At 44.0% G+C, this 18,211-nt stretch overlaps 2 protein-coding genes across 8 annotated transcripts in view; one reads left to right on the forward strand and one right to left on the reverse strand.

The window, feature by feature from the left end:
• THOC3 (THO complex subunit 3) overlaps positions 1 to 10,119 on the reverse strand; it is a 28,649-nt gene extending 18,530 nt beyond the window's left edge. Inside the window, exons 1-7 of one of the 3 annotated variants that reach the window (XR_008596825.1) lie at positions 9,761 to 10,119; positions 8,369 to 8,525; positions 6,036 to 6,240; positions 4,951 to 5,112; positions 3,830 to 3,930; positions 2,609 to 3,236; positions 2,186 to 2,248 (exon numbers count right to left, since the gene is read on the reverse strand). Coding sequence is in view for 1 of the 3 variants with exons in the window: in XM_054976132.1 (XP_054832107.1) it covers positions 3,073 to 3,236; positions 3,830 to 3,930; positions 4,951 to 5,112; positions 6,036 to 6,240; positions 8,369 to 8,525; positions 9,761 to 10,036 (1,065 nt within the window). In the remaining 2 variants the exon portion in view is untranslated. Of the gene's footprint in view, positions 1 to 2,185; positions 2,249 to 2,470; positions 3,237 to 3,829; positions 3,931 to 4,950; positions 5,113 to 6,035; positions 6,241 to 8,368; positions 8,526 to 9,760 lie in introns of those variants that run through there. The other 2 variants (XR_008596826.1, XM_054976132.1) reach the window with 2 other exon arrangements.
• A 78-nt stretch (positions 10,120 to 10,197) lies between these two features.
• SIMC1 (SUMO interacting motifs containing 1) overlaps positions 10,198 to 18,211 on the forward strand; it is a 41,274-nt gene continuing 33,260 nt past the window's right edge. The window contains exon 1 of one of the 5 annotated variants that reach the window (XM_054976128.1): positions 10,198 to 10,311. In XM_054976128.1, the coding sequence (XP_054832103.1) occupies positions 10,309 to 10,311 (3 nt within the window). In that variant the 5' untranslated portion in view covers positions 10,198 to 10,308. Of the gene's footprint in view, positions 10,312 to 10,758; positions 10,807 to 13,573; positions 14,082 to 16,838; positions 16,971 to 18,211 lie in introns of those variants that run through there. The other 4 variants (XM_054976130.1, XM_054976125.1, XM_054976126.1 and 1 more) reach the window with 4 other exon arrangements.

The raw sequence follows: 18,211 nt of genomic DNA on the forward strand, positions 1-18,211 counted from the left end.
CACTGGAGAAAAGAAAGGATACATTAATAAGAATACTTCCACAGAAAATTTGGACTTTTTTAAAAAAATGACAAAGTTTAGCTAAATAAATAAATAGTAAGACCCAGACTGGGCTCCTTAAAGGCATATATTCAGTACAAAAGTGAACAGCCATCCCGAGTCACGCAGATCACATGCCCAGCAAAAACAGCAATCCAAGTACTCTGTTACTGATGCTTTCATTTACCGTATGTCTCCAAAAAGGGAATATTCACCAGGAAATAGTGAATGCTTCTTTGAGGGAAAGGTATCTACTAGCTTGAAGGAAGTAAACTATAAAGTCTCTTCTGTAAAAGCCATTCCTGGTCTCAAATGATAGCCCTTTAGCAAGTATTATGGGGAAGGTCACAGTTTAACTGTGAACCATCTTTAGTTGCTCGAATAGATGATGTCTGACAGAAGAGAGCTGGAGTGGGACACTGATTATTCTCCTGGGCCGCTCAAAGCTTTTGATACCATCACTCGCTCACTGTATCCTTCTAGAACAGCTGGCTGAGAATATGAGATATCAGGCACCAGAAGTTCCACTCCTCTTTGGCTGACCAGTTCCAGAAGTTTGCTGCTCAATCCCTTAACATTTTTTACTGGATTTGTTATCCACTTTTCCCCTTGACGGTCAAGGTGGATTACAGAGTTGTCCTACAGCTCCGTCATCCTTGAGCTCTTTAAAATCTACACAAAACCACTGGGAGAAGTTACATGGAGATCTGGAGTGTCATCAGAACATTGATTACATACAAATCGTTTTTTTAGCAGTCAGAAAGACAAGTTCAGATGAAGGACCTGAAGGCAGCAATGGAATGAACGAGTTGCACTAAACTAGAACTCTAGGTGATAATAGATCTGTGCATACAGATGGACAGTTAAGTCTCCTCAGCAGCACATACTTTTAATCACCTTCTACTGGAGTGCCAGCTGGAGATCTAATCCCAGTGATCTATGTTCTGATCATATCTAGGCTAGATTACTGTAATGTACTCTACATCAGGCTGCCTTTGAAGAATGGCTGAAATTCAAAAAGCAGCATCAAGATGTCTCATCATATAGATAGCCAGGACATCTCGTCAGTGTTGGGGGGAAATCCATTGGCTGCCAAACCAATCCAAAGTGCTGGTTCTTACATTTAAAGCCCTGGAAAGATGTGGGACCAAAATATCTAAAGGGTCGCCTGCTTACATATGACCCTATGAGCAGTTAAGTCTTCGAATGCACTGCTTTGTGCTTCCAACCTTCAGGAGGGCGGCCACCAGGAAAAGACTTTTCTGCTGTGGCACCTCAAGTTTTAAACTCCCTCCACATACTTCTTTGCCTGAAGCCAAATCTATTTATAAGTTTCAGTGACAATGTATGTGCCCTAACATTTGTCAATTGACAACTAAAGGCTATCTTGCTTTTATTTTACTTTTTCATCACTTTAGTACTTATTATTGTTGCCCTGCCTTTTATTGCCTTGGCTAGCAAAATAGTAATACGTTGCTGTAGTATAACTGTTGATTACTCTACTGTTCTCTCATTGGTTTTATGTTTACCATTATATTTTGTAAACTGACTGGTGAGCTTTCACCTGACTGCAGACAGTAAAAGCAGTCTGTTTAAATAAAGGCAGGGACAGAGAAGCAGCAGTTGCTGGAGGATTAGAACAATATAAACAAGAAGACTCCTTAACCACATAAGCCAGCTCCTATCTACTATGGGTGATCTGGATCATTTCAACATAAGGTTGCCTAAAAGTATCTCAAAAGTAACTCAGAACAGATAAACTGGCCGATAGTATGATATTCACAAAGCCATCCTCAGGAATTAAGAAGCGCTGTACTATTTTAATCTCTACACACAGTAATGGATTACTTCTAAGACTGACCGATATACTTACTGATTTGGATCCAACTGAATGTTTACACATGAAAAAAATCTGTCCACCTGTGGAAATGTTCAACTGGATCCAAGCCACTGGTTTGATGAACACTGCTGTTAGATTTAAAACCACCACTTTCCAGTAATTCCTTCATCACTCAATTAGCTCCATTTGCCTTCAGTAACACCAAAGACAGCCAAATCCAATCTGCTATAAAGCATCATGATATCATCACATAAAATCCCTGATTGGTTGGGATCAGCCCTCGTGAATGATGCAGGAAGCACTCACCCAAGTCACAACTGATGCTGAAGCAGCAGCAGCAGCAGGGGACAACAGGTGCATACGACAGTACTGGAAAAAGAGCAATCTCTCAATAAAAGCATGGGAAGGACAACTTTTAGCCCCCTCCCCAGAAGACTTCCTTTCCACTTAAAAACCAAATCAACAAAATATTTAGCAGACCTCCAGGCATGCATATACCTTAACTTGTTCCTTGGAAGAAAGAGATGAGACAGGCACACCATATTTCATAGAGAGGTGCACTGAATATTCTTTTAATAATAGGTAGTTTGCCTTTTTTAAAAGCTACAGTACACCAAAGTTTTATTCATTTAGCAGAACAATGTTATCTAAATTATAAAAATTGTTCATACAAAAAATAACCCTTTCATAACACCGAATGGAATCAAAAACACATTAACACACACAAACCTTGCCTCCAAAAAGGGCGAGTTAACCATTCTCCAAGCAGAAAGGAAGGCTTCAAATGTGACAACAGAGACTTGCACTCAGCCTTCCCGTCCTCAATGGAATATGAGAAGGGATGATCAGTCACCAAGATCTGCAGGAGGCCTTGCCTGCTACGGCCCCTGAACAGGCAGAGGAGTGAAGGCTGTCCTCCTGCCCACTCTTGCTGTAAAAAAATAGAAATGCCCCAGGACAAGGGAAGAGAATTTGGTTGGCCAGTCTCTGTGCCCTCTAGGACAATCAGGTGGTTTTCAAGAACCTCAAAAAGCTGACTTTATGGATGAGGGAATATAAGGCTGTGGTAGAGCTCCTATTTTAGAAACCACAGCAATCCCAGAATAGAGCCACAGCAAATATGGCTGGTGAACATCCTTGCCCTGGCTCAGAATTCAAGGTGACAAATAGATACAGTCTCCAGCAGCCTTTTTTTAGGAGTCATTAGGGAGACCAAAGAGCTTCACAGTGCCTGCTTCCCTGCTACTGTCATATTTTCCATCCTTGTCATCACAGGCGAAGGCCAGCAGAGGTCGCTTTGGGTGCCAAGCCACTGTGAAGGTTGGGGACTCACACTGCACTTCCCAGAGCTTCTCCCCTGGAGACAGAAACAAGATGATTAGACAGACATTAGCACTGAGTCAGCTACAGCTCAGAAGCCAGCCTTTGGCTCAACTTTACAGCACAAAAAAGCATTTTAATGCAGTATAAATAAACAGGAATCTAGCAGCACCTTAAAGGCTAGCATGGCTTTATTCCACCATAAGCTTTTGTGAAGTACAGTCCATTTCAGCCCATTCTGGATTAATAGAATGTCACCGAAGAGGAATTTTGCAGCCAAACTTCTCTTTTATGAAAAGTTGCAAGGGCAGCCCAAACCCAGAAGCCCTCAGCCAGCATCGGAAGCAATAGAAACTTAGGTGGGATCTTTTATGCCTTTGGACAAGCCCACACCCTAAAGGCACTGTGGTTTTAATGACATCAGAACCAGAACAGCCTCAACAACATTCACTCTGAAGCCCACCTGCTGGACATCCTGTCCTGAATTCTCACCAACCACAAGCATATATAACTTTACCTAAACTATTTAGGACCAGAACTCACCAAAATCAGTGCACCTCCTGAGGAAGACAGTTACAAAAAGGCATTAAAATTACTTATGTTATAAGTAACTGGAACAACAGTGTTTACCTGTTTCCACTTCAGCAATATCAATAAAGTGATCTTCAGATGCTGAAGCTAGCATTTTCCCATCATGGCTGAAGCTCAAAGTCCTCACAGGCCAATCCAGCCTGCAAATATGAGAGGAGACAGACAGAGAACGGGAAGCAGGGTTAATAAGAGCAGCTCTACTGGATCAGACATAAGGCCCATACTGATCAGCACCTTATTTCCAGCAGTGGCCAACCAAAGGGTTCTGGGAAGACAATGAGGAGAACAAAAAGCCAACAGGCCTCCTTCATTGTTTATTCCTGGCACCTAGCATTCAGCTATTTATTGCCTCTGGACATTAGCTGTTGCTAGATCCATCCATTAATTATTCTAATCCCTTTGGAATTCATCTAAGCCAGTGGTCATTATTTTAAGTGGCAGTGAATTCCATACTTAGATGCTGGTTCTAGTCTGATGAGATACAAGAGTTTCTCTCTTCACACCAGTCACAATTTAATAAACATTTATTATACGCATCCTCATCTCTTAGTATTTTTTAAAATAAAGAGCCTCAAAATACTTTGGCCTTTGCTCAAGGAAAAAGCAATCCACTCCTTAGGTCATTTTATTTTCCTGTTCTTATACCCATTTAATGTTCTAGAGTACTTTTCAGGACTGCACAGAAAAGAATAGAGTATTCCCACTCCCTATCATCCCAGGCATGTGATCGCTGCTGAAGCCAAGCAGGGATGGATCAGTTCAGTGCCTCAGAGGGAGGCCTACTGGAATCCCCTATGCATGCTGCCGTGTTCCATAACGGAAGATAGGCAAGGTACAAGTGTAAGAAATCATAATGCAGCTTATTAGATGTATATGAAGGCACTCAAATACTTGTGCATTTATAATTAGTTCCTTTTCTAATAGTGCTCAGAAGAGAATTAACTTTTTACATTGCTGCTGCACATACTAACTTGACTTTTTTTTGTTAAGCTGACCTTTCCACCACAACGGCAAGATCTCTTTACTGGATCGTCATAACCAGTACTATTAGAAAATAAGTGAAATTAGGATTTCCCACTCCATTCACACAAATAAACTATAGGTATATCTGTAGCCCCACCAGCTGGAAAAGGTATCCAGCACAGGTCATGGCAACTTACCTAGAGAAGCATCGCACACATACTAGCTCATCCACATCCCAGAGGCTTACTAGTGCATCAGCACTGCCTGTAGCAAAATACTTTCCCATGGGATCAAACTTAATGCAAATGCAGTTTGATGGATGGGCGTTTATCGACTGAATAGGTTTGAGCTCTGGATAGCTGCAAAAAAAGAAAAAGATGGAACTGGAGGGAGGCTGGATGAAAACAGTTCCTTGAACTAGCTATATTAAGAATTAGGAACACTTTGCCTAACAATGCAAAATGTCAGTACTGAGGACTATGAACTGCATAGCAATGTTCACGCCTATTCCAACTATAGAGAACACTGGAACAGAAGTGAAAGATACATGCTCCACACACATCATCACTCAGAAAAAAGAAGCACACACCTGCTTTATTGCACTGACAGATGCTGGGAAGAAGGCAGTAGGTCAGTGGTCTTCTAGCCAGCGAAGCTTATGCCTCTCCTACTGAGGCATGCACCACAGGGATGTCTTGACATGCATGTCAGCCTGCAGAATGGTTCCCTGCCCATCCCCTCCCCCCACCCCCCAGCAAGATCCTGTCACTGGCAGGCAGCCCCAGCTAGAAGACTGGGGTAGGTACTTTCCCACTGTTAAGTAGGATGCTGGAGTTCCCCTTTGGTAGCCTGCCACCACTCCTGGATACTTGCCCCCCATGTGGGGATCCTCTCTTATTCCTTAGCAATTGCCAAGTGGTACAGTTGCCCAAGGGTGTCTTTAGTAGCACAGGCAAGTGGTCAGAGGACGTGAGCAATGCAGCTTAACTAAATCAACTTTATTACTAGAAAGGCACAACTCTTAAGTACAGTAGGGAACTAAGATATAGGCTAAGAAAACAAAAGACATGGGGAAAAGATTACTAAGCTACACAGAGACTTACAATTTTGGTGCATCTACCTCCCTCTCCCAGGTTGAAGACAACAGATGAGTGTGGGTATGGCAAGGCTGCTGGTCCTTCAGTTATACACACCAGGATCACACACACTTGCTACTCTTCCTAGAAGGTACCAGGATCACACACACACACTTGCTTCCTAGAACATGCCATGCTGGGGGTACCTGAGGATGTTGATGCAGCCATTGCCATTGGTGAGGAAAAACATGTTGTTGTCATTGTTCCAGGAGATCTCATTCACCTCAAACTTGAACTGCTCCTCAGCTTTGGACCGATGTGTTTTTGCATCAATGAAGGTGACCACATCATCCTTGTTCCCTACTGCAATAGTCTGCCCATCAGGGCTCCAGCAAATATTTATGTTCTCCCCTGTAAAGTAGAAAGGACATTCAAAACCTGCAGCAACAGCAATTCAGGCAACACATGGACTTCTACACATTTAACTCTGGCAGTATGAATGTGATCAAGCATCTCAACATCACCCAATATTCAATAATGAATTAAAACATTTATATGCCATCTTTCCATCCAAATATATATATATATATAAGTACAATAAACTATACAGACATATAAACAAACACATACATGCACACAACCAGGGAGAAGGGCTAATAAAGAGTTTACTGGGGATATGCCAAATGAAAATGTCTTCACCTACTGGCTGAAGGCAATGACAGAGGGAGACGGGCAAATCTCCCTAGGGAGAGAGTTCCAAAGTTTTGGAACTAAAAGCAAGAAGGTCTTTTCCCGGGTCACCACCCATCTAGCCACAGAAGGTGAGGGCACCATGCTATCATCAACTTATCGCATTATCAATGTGGCCAAATCTGTGGATACTTCAATCTGGAGTCTGCAGTCATGAATAAACAAGACAATCTTTCTACAAACCTGAAAAGCACCTCAAGTTAGCAAAAAAAAATCTGAAATCTAAAAAAAATATATATACTGGGATTTTAAAAACCTAAAGTGATAAAAAGAGCATCTGTTGCTTTAAGAAACAACCATCCTCAGTGGCAATCACTATGCAGCAGTATTGTCAAATCTTTTCTGTCAGGAAAAAGCAGGGGAGGGGGCAGGGCCCTTTCCAGGCCTGTTTTGGCTTTTGAGGGGTGACCCATTGGGGACACGCCTGGAAGCAACTACCAGGCAACTTGCTATCACCCGACTTACATGACTTAACTAGGCCTGCCTGCCTCTAATTCAACAGCAGTCACCCCACAACAGCCAGTGTAGTGTAGTGTAGTGGTTAGAGTTTTAGATTAGGATCTAGGACACCCAGGTTCAAATCACCACTCTGCCATGGAAACTCACTGGGTAATCTTAGGCCAGTTATACATTCTGAGCCTGACTTACCTCATAAGGTTGTTATGAAGATAAATGGAGGAGAGGGGAATAATGTAAGCTGCTCTTGATCCCCATTGTGGAGAAATATGGGGTATAAATAAAATAAACATAGCTGAAGGTGGGGTACAGATAAAAGGTAGGTTGGTGGGAAGGAGACAAGGGGGCAGGGAAAGGTGAGGATATGGAGGCTGCCAGAACAAGGGAAGGAAAAAATGCTGTGAGAAAGGGGATACATGAGAAAGTGATGTGCCCCCTTTGTGGGTTCCCTACCATGTGACTGGACCAAGCAGTTGACATCATGCAGCTAGGCCACAGTTTTTACAGGCAGAGACTCCCTGGGCAGAGGGAGGAGGAGAAGCTGAGGGGGAGGGGGCAGATAAACAGGTTGACTGGAGGGTGGAAGGAGAGAAGGAAGCAGAAAAAAGAGAGGCTATGGAAATTTTCAAGGAAGGAAAACAGGAAATAGTGGGGCAGGGAAATATGGGATACACCTGCAAGTTCCTATAAAAATCCTCCACACGTGTAAATAGTATTAGATTAATCACTGACAAAAAGTTACACCAGCCTTTTAAACACAATATATTCTGAAATAAATATTAACAGAACAAATGTGCATCTTTATGAAACCTACGCCCTACCCCACCTCACCCCAGGCCAGCCCTTAAGCTGTTTCTAGTGGTATTAAATTGGGGACTTTTGCAAAATATTTAAATGTATAAATGATTTTGTAGTAAAAGACATGTAATATAAACATATACTTCAGCTATACAAGAATACAAAGAAAAAACTCCTTTGTATTAGAAAGAGAAGCCATACAGGTCTGATCTTGAAAAACTGTTAAAATGCTTTTAAGTATATTAAAAATAATTTTTACAATAACCTTTTTGTTTTTCTTGATCTTTGCCAATGTTTGGTGTTGTTCCCGTCTTCTTTGTTGGCTTTCAAAATACAGCCAAGATTAAAAGTTTATTTTAGTCTCTGCCCAAAGCTATGAAATACAAACAGAAATAGAGAGATCCAAGCAATCAAAGTTCCCAGAGGGGAGCAGATGCTTCTCGGACTCTGTGTTTCATTGCCCCTTTTTTAAAGATCACAAACTTAACAAAAGAACTAGAATAGCTTTTCTTCAATATACTCCAACATCACTCACCTTTGGTGTTCACAGTGGCAATGCACTTAGTGGTGCGGACATCCCATATACGGATGGTTTTGTCTCCAGATGCAGTGACAAATAAATCTGGGTTACTAGGGTGCCAGCATAACTGATCCACACTGTCTCCATGGCCACGGTAGTTATTCTCCTTTACCTATGAGAAAAGAAACAGTTTTAACAATAATCAGTCTAAAAAGACCAAATATTCCAACCTATTCAATACATTTTGAATGTTGTACATCTCACCAGCAGCCCAATAGCTAGCCAATCCTCACCTAACCACCACCATGCAAAACTAACAACACAACTAACAAAAATAACTGTTGGCTGCTACCTGGTGTAAAAGCCACAGAGCTGCATTATATCCACCCCTATCAGACTCAGCAAAGATGTAAAAGAGAACTCTTCCCAGTGGAGGTACAACTTTCTCCCCCTTTGCTGGAATTCTGGAAAACCTTATCTTTTCTGGAAGAGCCTTCAGTATTTAACCATTGGTTGTGGCATGAGGTTAACAGGGAAGTTTTTCTTTAAAAAAATTGAGTAAGGAAGCTGATTTAAACTGATTTTGCACTCTTGCTAAGGTTGCCAATTGCCTAGCAAAAAATAGTCCCATCTCTTTAATGAGACTTAATGGGAAGTTATTTATAGGTGATATTACTTACTTTAATGGTGCAGAGAGCTTCTCATTTTCACACATTAAGCAGGCCATTTCTTCGCGAGCTTCTTGGTAACCTTAACTGTTGTTAATCTATTCCTGCACAAAGGAATGCTTCTACATTATATTAGACTTTCTAAAAAGGAGTTTATTATGGTTTTACTTGCATTTGTGTATTTTTTACTCCTTTCAGACATGCTGTAACCTGTTTTTATTTTTTACTACTTTCAGACATGCTGAACCTTCACCGTTTCTGAAATATGCTACACAGATTTTTAATCTTTTTTACACTCTTGGGCTCATAGATGATGTGCCTTATTATTCTATGGTGTTAAGTTTAGGTATCTACCTGTTGTCCAAGATCTTTATCTAAAGAAAAAGTACAAATCCTCAAAATAAATAAGCGAACAATAATAACATCAACTCATCTACCCCGCTAATTTAAACTGGATTTTAAATCTGTGTAACCGTTTTAGTTCTGATAATTTGGCAAATATTTCGCATACAAACAACCCGACCGTCACAGAACTGCAATTCCCAAAGATCCAAAGAGGCGAGTGGGAAGTAGAGGCTCTGATTGCTAAACGATGCCAGGCTTCAGACCCAGGCACATCTACACGGAGTAAACTCCGCTGAATTTAGGGGGGCTTACTTCGGAGCAAAGATGCCCAGGACTGCGCCGTATGGCGCCAGCCTAGTTTCTACCCGGCACCGGGCGCGCCACAGCCACTCACCAGGCGGTCCTTTTCGAGCACGAAGACGCTGGCCGTCTTGTCGAAGGAGCCCGAAGCCAGGCGGCGGCCGCAACAGCTCCAAGCCACCGAGTGCACCTTCGCCCCGTGCGCGGGGAATTCGCGGCTGCGCGTGTTGGCCCGGAATAATTCCTGCATGGCCAACACGTACGGGGAAAGCGCCATGACAACCGGACCAGAATGAGCCGGACCCCACTCCTTCCCCGGCTTTCCCTTCCGGGGACAAATGTCACACTTCCGGAACGTCATCGGATTCATCCAGTAAATAAACCCACCCTATTCTCTTCAAACTCAATGGGATTTTGGATTACCAAGAAAATCCTCCATATGCGGGGCGAGAATGGCCGAAATAAAATGGATATAAAAGAGAAATCAGGCAGTGTTTAGAGGTTCCCTTGCATTGTAGTTCTTCAGGTCCTCCTCGTTTCCTAGACCGTTCTGTTTTCTTGCTAGCTGTCAGATTAGAACCCTGATTGGTGGTGTGCGTATGGGAAGAAAGATATCGGCAGCGAGGTTGAACATCAAGATTTATGGTGAGCCTGATGTTTGTTTCTAAAGACGAGTTACTGAAGGATAAGCAGTTTCGGGTAGGTAGCTATGTTGGTCTGTAGTAAAAGAGCAAGATTCGGGTCCAGCCGCACCTTCTCGCTCTTTTCGAATCCGATCGCTTTTCACTGCCCCCCACCCTCACCCCCAAGACTTGTGATTGGACAGATGATAGAAACAAAAGATGAATTTGGCCAGAAAATGAACAAAAAGAGTGTTAAATCTTAGAGAGACGAGCAGCCCCAGTCTTCTCAGCTGCGTTCAAAGGAGCCATGTAGATCTTTTACATTTCCCCCCTCGAAGATCGGCACAGGTATGATATTTACATCTTGCCAGAACAGAAAGGCTGTAAAAGGTTCGTCGGGATTTTTTTTGGAATAAATGTTAATGTTTCAGTACAGGGTAGTGCTTAAACCTGAGTCTTCGAAAGCTAACATGACAGACAGAAATTCAACAACTTTCATCACTGCCTTCATGAGGAGGTAGGTAAATTTCTGCCCTTCACAAAAGTTGTGAAACATAGACACCCCATCCCTCCAACCTGGAATTATTGAAAATATTTTAATAGCTTTCTCATTTTTGATGTTTTTTAACCAGCTTGAGTATACCAGTGGGATGGGGTTGTGTATTAAGTATTATGATGAAGCCTGCATGACAATCGTTTGTGCCCTTCTGTAACTGCCTGCCTCTGCAACCCTGGTCTGTCTCCCATCCAATTACTAACCCTAACTGACGCTGCTTAGCTTCTGAGATCAGGCTGGCCTGGGCTATACAGGTCACAGGCACCTTAAAGAATTAAAAAACAGGAGTCTTGTGCATCTCATTGGCTCAGAGGGCACCCACAGCAGGAGTGTCTGATATGTTTCCTCCATCCTCAGACTCTATGCTGCCAACATTTCTGGTTATCTATGCCACCAACAGCACATTCACCTGCACATCCTCTAACATGATATACATGCTGTCATGTGCTAGCAATGCTTTTCTGACATTTACATTAGCCAAACTGGACTGCCTGTACTTAAGAGAATAATTGGCATTCAAAATGGAAATCAAAAACCAGTGGGCTGGCATTTTACAATGCAATCCCCTGCAGTTACTGTACCTAAGCCTATGGTTTTTAGTGGTCTTAGACTGGAGTAGCTACACAGGGTTGCATTGTTAATTTTTCTGGACATTCAGAAACAGACTTACAGTGTCATCCAAAACAGAGTGACACCCAAATTCACTGAATTAATAGAAGGGTGTAATTCTGCTCAGGATGGAAATATTTCAAAGGCTGACTCCAACAAGAAGCTGCTAAATTAGAATTCATGGGCAGAGCTGGTACTCCACAGGGTTTGTAGCTGGTTAGCACTCTAGGAAAAGTCGTTGTTCCTCAGTACAGGCGTGTGAACACTAGATTTTGTCCTACTTTGCCAGTTCATCAACAAGAGCTGGGATTGGGCCATGGGCACCCTGATGATCGTTTATGCTCTGGATTGGATCTTGTTTTCACTCATGCTCTGCAAAACACCTTGTGTTGGGAAAAACAGGGTTGCACTTACGTAACTATTGTTTGTCAAGTATCTTCTGTGCAGACACAAATTGGGACTGTGCATGTGCAGGCCAGCCGCGGAGAGATTTCTCTAGCTTTTAAAGCCTGTAAGGGAGTGCTCCGTCTCCACTGCGCACGTGCAGGAATTCCCACAGAAACGCAGGTAGAGAGGCAGAGCGCCCCCATTTCCCTCAGAGCCAAGCTACAAGTGACGCCTTACACAGGTTGGACACTTGTCAGCTTCCCTCAAGTTTTGATGGGAAATGTAGGCATCCTGGTTTTACAGCTTGGCTCTCTATTACAGCTGCAAGACCAGGATGCCTACATTTCCCATCAAAACTTGAGGGAAGCTGACAAGTGTCCAACCTGTGTCAAGCATCATTTGTAGTTTGGCTCTCAGTTCTCCTGAGCTGCCAGAGGTATGATATAATACAAGAAAACACACTCAAATAATTGGAAGTTATTTCTGAATATTTGTTATTACTTCAGATGAACAAAACAAAAACAAAATGTCCTCCTTTAGGTGTACTTAGCTGCTATATCAGCTTTTCATGTGGGAGCTGACGACTAGACAGTTTTTTCTCCCTCCACATTTCTAAACAGTTTCTCAAGGATATCTTTAATATTTTACCTTCGAGGACCCCACCTGTTTCTCAACAGAGTCTCCCTCTGGTTTTTGCTCTCTTAATGTTACTACTCCTTGAATGCATGCCCCCTTCCTTATTATGTTGGAATGTGGTGCTTCTGGTTGATATAACTTCAGTCGGATGAGTGGCAGAACTCATGTTCTTTCACTTACTCAGTTTTTCTGGAGGACATGGTCTTGCATACCAGCCTCATATTTCTCCCTAAAGTGTATCAAGAGTTCACTTACATGAAAAGGTTTGCATTACCTGTATTTTCCAATGCTGCTTCAGAAGCCGAATTTTCCTTACACAGGTTGGTGTTTTCACTTAGACAGAACAAAGCATTTTCACAAATACAGACCACTTTTTGTGTATTACTTTGGACATCGTAAGAGTTTACTAGCATCCTCCCAAACTTAACCCAGTTGGATAGTGGCAGCTACTAAACTTTGCTACAAGAAGTCAAAGTTCCTTTGCTGCATGGTGATCAGAGCGCACTTGACTAGGGTGCAAGCCTCATCCACAGCACTTCTATGACTAGTCCCTCTTCTAGACATCTGTCAGGCTGCCACGTTGTTCTCAGCTGACACCTTTGTAAAGCACTACTATATTGACACAAATTGAAGACAATTGCTTTTGGAAAAGGTTTCATCCTGTATTGATTGATTAGGTTTTTACACCTGTATATTTATCATAGAGCTTGTGGTGGGTTTTTCAACCCCCCCCCCCCATTTTTTTCGGACTGCTACACCACGGCTGGCCCCCCTTTTTTGGTACTACTCCCAGTGTGGGGCTGCACAGAAGGACAATGATGAAAACAGGGTTGCACTTACCAATAACTGTTGTTGTCCAGTATCTTCTGTGCAGACACAGATTCCCTCCCTCCTGCCCCGCTGTGAGTGTGTTTGCTTGTATTATAATCATACTTCCAGTGGGTGCTTCGCCTCTCTACTGGAGTTTCCTGGGGAATTCCTGCGCCTGGGCAGTGGAGGCCGTGCACCGCCTTACAGACTTTAAAAGCTAGAAATCTCTCTGTGTCTGGCCTGTGCCTAAGCAGTCCCAATGTGGAGCTGCACAGAAGGACAACAAGGAACTGGCCCTTCTGCTCTCTCGTTGTAATGCCGCCCCGCCCGGCCTGTGTTTGTGCCGCTACCAGCTCCAAGGAGGAATCTTTGCCCCCGAAGTGCAAATAGCTTCCTTAGTCTTCCAGGCGCAGCGAGACTCCGTGGTCTGGCTGCAGCTGGCGAGCCGTGCTCGCTCGCGTTCGTTGTTAGAAGAGCTCCTCGCGGTCTGCGCCTGTCCAAGTCGGATTGAAGCCGGTTTCCATCTCCTGCGGGGCTGGGTGAGGAGAGCTTTCGGGCGTTCCTAAAGCGCCGCCCTAGCAGGATCTTCGGCACAGCGCCCTCACCGACCTCTCGGCAGCCGGGGCTGGGTGCGTTTCCCTCCAGGCCCCTTCCTCGCGGGAAGCGGCGCGATGGCCGAGGGCATCATCATCCTCTCCGGCTCCGACGGCGAAGGCTCGGGAGGATGCCGCCGGTCTCGCTGCCGGCGCCACTTGAGAAGAAAGCGGAGATGGCGCTGCCTACAGGAAAGCTCGGTGAGTGTCCGGAGGGTCTTGCCCGGAGAAAAGATGGCGGCGCTCCGCTCTCTGCGGGGCTCCCGATCGGCGGCGCGGGGAGCCCCCTTTAGCTGCTGGGAGGCTGCGCTGCCTGCCACTCGGCTGCTTCCCGCGGCGGCTCCAACGGCGGGGCGGGCGGGGGCTCTCCTGCGTACCTCCCCGGCTCCGCCGCGCTTGGCAGTCGTGCTGGGCCGATGCCAAGCGGTCTTCCGGGGAGCTCCCCGGGGAATGGCAGTGCCCGTGCTGCGGCTCGCATGCCTGTCAGAAGTTGCTGCCTCCGAGGGGGCTGAAAGCAGGGCGGTGTTCAGGACGGAGCCCGGGTCGCACGTGCCGCCGGAAAAGAGACCCGTTTGCGAGGTCTGGGGGAGCGGGAGCGGGATTTCTAGGCGATGAGAGGACCCGTTCTGACGCCAGATCTTTTACTGGCTGGACGGGGGGGGGGGGGGCGTGTTGGAATCTGCGTGTCCCGCAAGGAGCGAATGTTCCTTTGGCACTGCCTCAAGCAAGGCATCTCCTTCCGTACGAACATAGGAAGGGCTCAACTTATTTCAGTCCCTTGAAACGAACTCTGCCTGTTTCCGTAACGCTACAGAAATTCCTCCCCGGAACACTGCTACGGTTTTCTGATAAGGGTTGCCAGCTCAGAGTTGGGACGTTCCTGGAGTTTTGGGGGAGAAGCGTGGGAATGGCATGGTTTGGGGAAGGGGATTCAGCATGGTATAATGCCATAAAGTTCCCCCTCCAAAGCAAACATTTCCTCCAGGGGAACCGATCTCCATAATCTGGAGATCAGTCATGATTCCAGGAGATCTCCTAGCCCTACCTGGAAGTTAGAAGCTTTGAGTTTTGAGCAGGTCCTCCTAAGCTGTATTGCCGAAGGCTTTCACGGCCGGAGAACGATGGTTGTTGTGGGTTTTCCGGGCTGTATTGCTGTGGTCTTGGCATTGTAGTTCCTGACGTTTCGCCAGCAGCTGTGGCTGGCATCTTCAGAGGTGTAGCACCAAAAGACAGAGATCTGGCGAAACGTCAGGAACTACAATGCCAAGACCACGGCAATACAGCCCGGAAAACCCACAACAACCATCCTCCTAAGCTGTTGCATTTTTATCAGAGGACAAGACAGCATATATGGTTTCTCCCTGCTTCTATTTGATCTTCACAACAATCATGTGATGTAACTTTTGCTGATAGAGAGTGAGCAGTCCAAGACACCCAGCTTTGTGGCAGGGTGGGAATTTAAATCTAGGTATGCCAGCTTGTGGTCCAACTTGCCCATCCTTGTTGCTGTTCTGTACACGCTTTGCCCTGACCTGGAAGTGCTTCCAGATAGTGCCAACACAGACAAGGGAACACGAAATCCTCCACTGGTAACAGCAGAAGCAAAGTGATAAAAACTAACTAATTAGTGTTTAAATCAAGGGATGCAAAAAGTGCTTTGATGCAGAAACTAAAAATTAAGGGCACTGGGTTTCCTTGGGGAGAGCCTTTACAGGAAAATGGGGGTAGAAATGAGTGGATGGGAAGATATGGAATTATGTTGGAGATGGAGACAAATGCCCAAAAAAGAAATAGTAGTTTCTATAAGAATGACAATGAAATGTGCAGAATTGCAGCAGAATGAAATCCCCCAAAGTGAAATGCCAGTGGAATAACTGCCTGTGCAGTATGACATCACAGTACCAGTCCTGACAACAAGTGAATTAACTAGTCTGGATATTACATAAGACAAAACTACTGTGCCCAGTGGAAAATGCTCGTAATTCCGTAGTGGAAGCCTTTAGTTTGCCAACATTAGGAACAATTATGCTACTAATATTTTGCTCTACCGCATTCACAGCCATATGTGGATATCAGAGCAGATCCAAAAGTAATCATTTGCTTAGCATCAACCTGTTCCTGCTCAAGCCAAATTCTGGCTTTCCAAGATCCCGTTTACCATTCTGTTAATGCTGCCAAGTTCCCTACTTGGCATTCCATTAGCTCTCTATTACCTTACATCTTCAAGTCTCTGTGGTCATTCAATTTAAATTTCCTGATTTTATTTGTCCTTTTGAGTGGGTCTTCTGCTTTTGGTTTTATTTCTTCATTCTAGTAATGTGTTTCAGAGAATTAAGAATATATTAAGTTTGCGTATAATCTTCTTGTCTGTGCCTGCTCTGGCTGTTTCTGGGGGTGGGGGCGCTAGCTACTGGCTTTCCTTTCAGTCTCTTTGATATGTATTGCCTAAGGCAAACCTGAGCTGTATGCAAGACAATTGATCAGAGTCCTTTTGGTCTTATTCTCCTCACCTTGTGCCTTATGACCACTTTCACTGCTAAGCTTGGCTGTAAGAATACATCTAAAGCTTGTGTCAGGAGCCTCACTGGAGGCTCAAAGTTTGGCTGTGGAGCCTGAGAGCTGAATCCTATTCTGTATCTCTCTGCCGAAGAGCTAAAGAGATCTCTAAATTTCTAAACTAAAACCTTCTGCAATGTAGCTAGAAATTCTTCTGTCTAAAGCAAGCAATAACCACTTGCCAGCTTTGTAAACAAAGGGGAGGTATGCCAAGCTAGGATAATATTTTTCTTTTTCTGATTGCAATATTGTCTGGTTTATATGTTTATAAATGTAACCTTTGATTAAGTAAATACATGTGCTTTGATCTGGAGAGGATTCTGCTAAGCTTATCTCCCCTGTGCCTTTGCCCTTTTGATCAAGTTACTATGAGAACATTAAGCCAGTGGTTTGGATCAGGAACCAAAAGTGAGTTGTGTGACTCTCTCACAGAGCAAGACCAGGAGGGAAGAGGTGTACAGGGTGAGCTGGGAGATGAAGCTTCTGGGAAGGTTGATGGCAAATTTGAGTTTTCTTCTATGTAAAGTTCCAAAGGTAATAATAACTGTGCTTATGTACAGCCTGTTCCTCTGTAACACAGGATGCTTTAAATACTAAATATGAAAATAAAATCTAAATGTGTTCACTGTTGGCTTTGTGAGATATTTGTGCTTTTATGCTGGGGAGGAGGGGAAGTAGCATAGAATTACTCGGCAATTTGGTCATGGAAAGGATTGTAAGTGTAGAAATGAGCCCATTTCAGAAAGTCCATTAGCTGCTACATTAATGCTTTCAGGTAAACCATTGCATGGTTAGATTAGAAGCTGACAGAATCAAATCTTTTAATCAAAGGACCTACTCCTGATAGCAGTAATTTTCACTGGTCTCTCAGTGGATGTTGGCAAGCACTGATTTTTGGATGGGTGCATTTTGTTCCAAGGATAACTACGAGATGCTCTTTGTCACAGATCCCTCGAGAAACCCAGAGAGAAAGTCAGGAACAAAGCACACTACTGGGGGGCAAAACCTCACCTCGCAGGGTAACAGGTATCACCCTCAGTCACTCCCTAAGCTTAGAGATCAAGGAACAAAGTCTCCAGCTCTTCTGGGAGTTAAACAAGAAGTCAGCCCGGCAAGCTGAGTTCACAAAAACAATTATTTGATAATTGTAGTCAATTAGGCAAAGTACTGCATTTAGATTGAAGCACTCAAACCCAAATAACACTACAAAAGTATAATTAATAACATTTATTAAGAATTGTGCAAAAGATTACAAAGGTAGAAATTGTGCAAGACAGGAAAGAAAATAAGAAAACTAAATAGCTACCCTAGAATGCTGTACAGGCTTTGCTTTTCTAACTCAAGATGTTAGCTTGTCAAGTGAAACCACCAAGTCCAACAGAAGTCCAAAGTCCAGGAGCAAAGGCTTAAAAAGCTAACACCAGCTAATGCTGATTGTTGTGTCCAGAGCTCAAGATGGCATGTAAGCAGCAAGCATACCACAACCAGCATAAAACAGAATGAAGATTTATGCCAGGCTGCCCACGGCATGGCCTGATCCTGCTTGACTAATCAGGGGTGTTACTAGCATATGTGACCATATTCACAATCAGAGCTACTTATCTGAGCAAGTGTTCCCTGCTCTAATTAGTTGGAATGTAGTAAAGAGTCTCCCATCCTGGTCTATGGCCTTGAAGCCCTCTGATCACATGATCTCATCCACACCTGTGTTCCTCCCCTTATCTCTCTCAGAGCTGCTAGCTCAGAGGTTCAGAATATTTTCAAAAGTTTATCTT

Source organism: Eublepharis macularius, chromosome 4, assembly GCF_028583425.1.
Source record: "Eublepharis macularius isolate TG4126 chromosome 4, MPM_Emac_v1.0, whole genome shotgun sequence".
Classification (NCBI taxonomy): domain Eukaryota; kingdom Metazoa; phylum Chordata; class Lepidosauria; order Squamata; family Eublepharidae; genus Eublepharis; species Eublepharis macularius.